Raw genomic sequence first — 7,001 nt, 5'->3', positions numbered from 1 at the left:
ACTGCAGCACCCCCCCCATTAAAGTACAACACAGTATTAACAACTTATCTACATGCCGTGGGAGTACAACCCACACACAGCCTACCGCATCAAAAGCAAGTGTTCTACCTGCTATGCTATGACCATTTCCTAAACAAAAAAGGTGCACATTGAAAACAGACTTAGCATGAGCAGCAGTAAACCTCTCTTCCCTTGAAGCTCACATTTACTTGAAGATGCAGTGAAGCCTACAATTCCTTGCAAATGCATTGAAACTCAATTCCTTGAAAATGTACCAAAATTTGTTTTATATGTTTGGTCGTTGATGTAGAGGATACAGGCTCTTGTTTCCTATAATCAAGGTACAGGGTTTGAGCCTGAGAAAATGTACTAACTTGCATAGCTCTCGACTGTCCAGAATGTCCAGATTTTTGCCTCACATTTTTGGTCAGTTCCTCACAAAATTTGTGGTTTTCTGGTAAATCACTGAGGCTTGAAGTATCTAAATAATAACATACATTTGAGTGTCAGACTTAATTTTTTTAAAATGCATGCCAACATAAATCCTGTTATTCTAGAAACTTTCTAAGTTTATAAGAGCAAGATTTAAAATCTGTCCCTATTTTTGGCTTTTGAGAAACACCCACATACATTTGTATTTAAATTCTATGTGGAATGGTGGAACACCAGAAAGGTTATGCAATAGGTGTGTTGCATTAATACCCTTAGGGATGTACAGACAGATAATTCTTAAAGAAGAACTCCCTTAAAGGATCTGGCTCTGCTTTTAGTTTAAGCTTTTCGAGTTTTAAATGTGAAAAGCTTTTAAAAGGCATGTCTGCAGCCATTTACTGTTTGCACCTGGGGAGAACCACACCCTCTACCCCTGCATTAGTATGTCTCTGCCTTTGCCAATGTGATGCACGGGCCTCTAAAAAGAACTCTACTGCAGCCAGATCTCACAGCATTAGTGTTGGCTAAAGCGAGATTCAGAAATATGTTAAGGTCTGGGTAATGAGATTTTCTAATTGCAATGAAAGCTGTCTCTGAATCACATTTTCTCACAGCCCACAATAATTGATCTACATGTGGTAATTGATTAATAAGAGAGGTGAATATTTTTTCTGAATTCCTGGATTGGTCTCTTATCTAAAACTTTCACAGCTTTTTGTGGTACCAGCCTATGATACAGAGCAGCGGTACTGAAGTTTAAAAGTACTGGTAGTCAATGCAGTAAGGGTCTCTACATTGCATACCTGCATATGCAAGCAGTTATTTATGCAACTCATAACTTCTTTCACTTTGATAGACATGTCCTTGTTTGTACACAGGCATGCTAATTGTGATGTGCATTTATAATACATTTTATTGTGTCATGATATATTAGGGAATACACTTAAAATTTTTACCTTCTGTCACTGAGGATAGATAATTAATATTTTATTTTTTGTAGGGACAATGTTAATATACCAGCACTGCAACATATCTGTATAATAGCATTATTTTGAATTGTACTTGGATTACATTGATGTTTAACCTAAAGCAGGTACCTTTTTTATTAAGCTTATCTTGCCCTTTGCTTCCATAGAATAACTAATTTACAAACTGTGTTTTGACTTTAAGAATCATAACCTCATAACCGGCATATATTTTTTTAGTGGTGGCAATTGACTGCACACAGAGCATTAAATTATGCATTTTTACTGACCTTTGGAATGTATCTAAACTATGCTTCTAAACATGTAATTTGACTTATTATAAACTATTATTGACCATTCCTGAAATTCATTTTCTCAATTTTCCTCACACTGAAGAAAAAGAACATTGTCTATTTAATGATTGTTGGTGAACAGACATGTTCAAAACTGTGCCATTTTTTTCCTGGAAAAATGATATCTCAGGTGAATAAAGACTAACACATGCCATGAGACAGTGTAACTTTCAAAGAAGATAAGGCAGATTTCCTTGATAAAAATATAAAGAGACTGTGGTGCTTTTTAACTGTCAGCAAGGCAACCTGTAATAATCAAATCTATGAACACCTTCTAGCCCTGCTAATATTTTTTCTGGTATAATAAGTGTATAGGAGTTAAAGAAACAATATTTTTTATTTATTTTTTATTTATTTATTTATTTATCATTTGTTGACCGGGAAAGTCCAACTAGGTTCCACAGAGCCTGTTTTCAGCGGAGGCCCGGGGAGAAATGCTCCAGATGCATGTCTTTGGAATGTGGGAGGAAACCGGAGTACCCGGAGGAAACCCACGCGAACACAGGGAGAACATGCAAACTCCACACAGAAGGCACCCGAGCTGAGAATCGAACCAGAGAACCTCTTGCTGTGAGGTGACAATGTTAACCACTGCACCACTGTGCCGCCCAAATCAATTTATTTTACTTTAGTTATCATTTTGATTAGTTTTAATTTTAGGACCAAGCTTAAGTGTTTTGCTGCTTTTTTGAATGTTTTTTTTTTATCATAGCCTGTGCCTGTTAACCACCTAGCAAACCATGGTATGACTGCTCCCATTTGTACTGTGTTCTTAATTAGGTAAGAGCAATCTGTAGATGAGCCATCATTTAGGCAGCCATTAGGGATATTTATTTTAGAGGTATAACCCATCACCTGGTGGTTGATGTGCATGCTCACTGATGCAATGCTTGCTTCTCTTTCACTCTTCCACACACGAGGTAGGAGCTGTTACAGAAATGCAGTTTTACTACAAGTGCAAATCCCTATCCTGTGTTATATACTGTCCATCTGCTCAATGGAAGCTGCTACCACTGCATCAGACAGGAGACCCCCAGCATGACTGAGTGGGTGTTAGCTACTAATGTCCATCTTCTTTTATTAAATATGTTAGTGTTTAAGACTTCAGTTGATTATAAGTTATCAGGGTTGCAGTCAGGACTTTATCAAACTGTACAGCAGAACCAGTCCTACTGAAGTCACATTCTTGATGGACTATTTTTTTTTTGATTGCATGAACATAAATGTGATATAGTTCTGTCAAAAGGAGAACTATTTGTTGTTCATTTTGTTACATGATTTAGGACCGGAATGACTATACATGTATTAAAGATTCATTTAAAGTCACAAAATATGTTTTGTTTAATTAGATGTGACTTATATAGGTATCCGTGTTATAAACATGCTTAGGTAAGACCCCAAAATTCATCTTATGTGGCATCCATAATCTTATATGAGTTCATCACACTGGAGTCACTGTTCTGGTTCTTCTGAAGTTCTGGTATAACAGAAAGGGAATTCAAGTGCCTGTCATACTGGGGTCTGATAAAGTCCTGAATTGTTTACAGTTGAAATCAATTATGCTTTTTATTGCCATCAGCAATATCTTTATTTTTCCAGCATATTTGCAATGACTTGCTTGATTTTATTTATTCTCTTAATGCAAGTTGTGGACATCTCACCTTTATTTATTTTACTTTACAATCATCGCTTTTTATTATGATTTGTAATAATTTTTTTAATGCGTTCACAATTGAATATGGCATGTAATAAAATACATATGCTATCTTTTATTATCTATCATGTATGTAGAAGCCATGGAGACAATGCATTTTCTTTATGCTTGTGTTCAATATTGCAGCCCTTATCAGAGACATTTGCCATTTCTGTTGAAAAGTGAGCTGTTTCTGCTTAATTTTTACCAATAATTGAAGAAAGTTATAATCCAAAAGGGAGAAACACTGTGACTAATTTTGGAAATTGTTTTGAAGATTCTTTAATGTTTCTTTTCTGTTTTTTTTTTTTTTTTTTTTTTTTTTTTAGATTCGAGAAGGCCTTGTTCGTTTAAGTCAGAGGATTTTGGGGCCATGTACCATAGTCCAGGGGGCTTTGGAATCCATCATGAACAGCACACCTAAAAAGTTTTTCAGCAGCACTCTCAGTTTCATGAAGGTACTGTATTTCACATGTACTTCACTATATTTAATATACTAACAATTCAGATTTGTTTGGTAAGTGGATAACTCCACTGGAATACTCCCAGATTTCATTCACAGAGGAGAACCTCTGGCATAAGGAATAAGTGACTTGCTCATGTTTGCTATTTATGGAGAAATACCATAACCAGGTCATGCATCATGCATTGATTACTTGCTGGTGGTGCCCTGGCTACCTCATGTTGACCTGGTGTTTCAGTAGTGCTTCATCATTAACAGCATAGCCGCATCCAACTAAAGTATATATAAGCCAACTTGATCTTCTATCCAATAGCATGCATACGTGGAAATAGGAGGCTTATTAGTGAGTTTAGATGATTTGGGCTTAAAATCTTTGAACGTGATTTTTTTCTTTTCTTTTCTCATTAATGTATCATCATCATTTAATCTTCAGAATATTTTCCTATGGAAAAAACAGGATAATAGATAATCTGAACTACTCTAAACCTAGCAGTATCAAAACTGTTGAAGTACAACTATCTGAAACCAAACAGCTTTTATGCCTTTTATAGCCAACCCAGTGACTTACAGAGATAAAGCCCTGACTTTGACCTAGGCAGCCTGAGTTGGATTTATGACTTGGGCATCTGATGGTGCTTGCAGGGAGGATGGGTGTGATTGTTTGGATGGGTGGGACCACACCAGACATGTCTCTGATAGTGTTTGTGTGGAGATTGGATCTCAGATCAACCTAGGCTGGAGTGGATGGAATGGCAGAGCAAGCATGGCGACCCTATGGGCTGAGGGTGGGTCACAGTGTCAGCTACTTCTCATTACTTGCCCATCTGCATGATGCTGGCAGTACATAGGGCAGAAAAAACACTGTGGACACAATATGATGTTCTCCTAATGCCTAGGCTTCTTCAGTTCCTTGGCATCTCACCAATCACATTAGACTATCATGGAGTGGAGGACCTCCATGCACAAGGTACAGTCATGGAAAGGAGACTCTCCCAGTGCAGGTCACATGGGGGAGCTGCCACGGATGGGACTTATGGAGGCTGGAGGAAGGAGGATGAGACTGTAGAGACAAGAAGGGGTGAAGGCAGTGGCAAAAGCCAAATAATACCTAAAAAAAAAAAAAAAACTTTTATTCCAGACCTTTTTTTCTTTTCTACTAATGTCATAATACTGGGTGGACTGCATCATTTTGAAGAGGAGAACTGTAGGTGACTGAAATGTGTATTTCTCAATTTACTTTACAGTAGTACCTTCATCTAGAAGTAATGATAGAAAGCAGAGTTTCCTAAAAATAAATCTGCAGGCTATATCACTGCTAGTGGATACTTTTGAAGTAACTGCACTTCAACATACCTCAAGATTACCTGATTGTTTTAAAGATCATGTACAAAGGATTTGTTTACTATCATTTTTTTTCTTTTTTTTCTGTTGTAATTACGCTCTTATCAAGTAAATTGGTCATCTGATATTAAAATAAGATTTTTTTATTTTATACTGTAGCTGCTTCAGTGTAACTATATTTCTTAGGTTTAATACTCTTACATTTGTATTTATTGTATGCTAAACAGCTGTCCTATTTTTTTGATTTTGTGTCGTCTGACCCTGCCTTCTAATTATGTATCTGTGGGGAGAAACAGTTTGTAGTGGGAAGGGATGTTTTAATAGTCTGCAGTAGATTTCTATACAATTTGACACAGATTGCAACACAGTCAGTAATCGGACAACTAAATCAACAAATAACTAAATGCAGATATATTCAGGTAAAAGATAACAGAAGCAAAATGAAACGGGGTAAGATTCCTAGTAAAATTATATTTTTTTGTCTTACCATATGATAACGTAGACTTAACACTGTAATAAATAGTAGTCTACTATGGAATGATCACTTTTAGGAAGAAAACTAGGGTTATGCAAATCTTCCCACTTGTAGCCTAGCAGTAAAGTGTGATTGTGTGTGCTATATATTGAATGGATTAGTACTGGAATGGTCTATGATGATGATGAGGAAGATGACAATGAAGAGGATGATGTCAAAGATGAGATGAAGATGATGAAAATGCAACAAAATGACAACTATCAAGATGTAGGCAAAGAAAATGATGATGGCTATAATAATATCATGAAGATAAAGAGGGCGCAATAATGATGAAGCTGAAGTTGCAATGAGTATGAAGCTGCTGCTGCTAAGATGTAGATGATTATGAAGATGTGATAAAAATGATGATGAAGATGATAAAAATTATATGTTAGTGAAAATAATGTATCAGTTAGCTCTATCACAGCATTGTTTCCTCACAGCAAGAGGTTCTCCGGTTCAGTTTTTGTCTGGGATGCCTTCTGTGTGGAGTCTGTATGTTCTCCCTGTGTTCATGCAGGTTTCCTCCAGGTGGTCAAGTTTCCTACCATATTACAAAGACATGCAGTAGGTGGATTGGGCACTTTAAATTGGCCATAGGTGTGATTGTACATAAGAGTGTGTGTGGTATGTTAGGACTACCGGGGCAGGGCTAGCCACCCGGTGGTGTGACCCTTGTCTCTAGATAATTGTCACTATTGATGTGGCACCATGACCCCTTGTGCAAAAATGGGACAGAGGTTTGTGGATGGATGGATGGATGAAGTTAGATCTTTCAAACTTGGAAATATTGAGAATTTTGGTTGATGTTTGGAAGCGCTTCTAATTTTGTATTACTATGACTTTGACTTTAAAGAATTATAGATTCCATAGATATTCAAAAGCTATTAAGACTTATGAACATTCACACCTTGTCAATCCTCTTCCTCATGCCTTGCTTCCTTTCTTCAGGGGAGCCATACCATTCAATCCCGGAGTAAATTTATGGATACCAATCTAGTCACCTTGGTTATGCTTAAAGGAAGATAGTGTGTCACACTGCTTAACATGTAGGGGATATTTATTCTAGAGGCTAGGGAGATGCTGGGGTATAAATCTATCTCTCTACCGTACTTCATCTGTTAGTGAAGATTTAGATCCCTGGTTCTGGTACTGGTGGAGATACTGGACTTACTGAGATACAAGAGACTGACCACAGCTGCATCTCTAATTTCCTGAAAGAGTCTAGGTAACGCCCTGA

General features: G+C 37.0%; 1 protein-coding gene across 2 annotated transcripts in view; it reads left to right on the top strand.

The window, feature by feature from the left end:
• Positions 1-7,001, top strand: part of TAT (tyrosine aminotransferase) — a 261,202-nt gene that overhangs the window by 187,694 nt on the left and 66,507 nt on the right. For both annotated transcript variants that reach the window (XM_044081482.1, XM_044081481.1), the window contains exon 9: positions 3,773-3,901. In XM_044081482.1, the coding sequence (XP_043937417.1) occupies positions 3,773-3,901 (129 nt within the window). The remainder of the gene's footprint in view (positions 1-3,772; positions 3,902-7,001) is intronic.

This window comes from Protopterus annectens, chromosome 8.part0 (assembly GCF_019279795.1).
Source record: "Protopterus annectens isolate FY-2018-M chromosome 8.part0, PAN1.0, whole genome shotgun sequence".
Lineage (NCBI taxonomy): Eukaryota > Metazoa > Chordata > Ceratodontiformes > Protopteridae > Protopterus > Protopterus annectens.
Note: the sequence above shows the minus strand (reverse complement) of the source record. Positions and strands in the feature narration are given on the sequence as shown.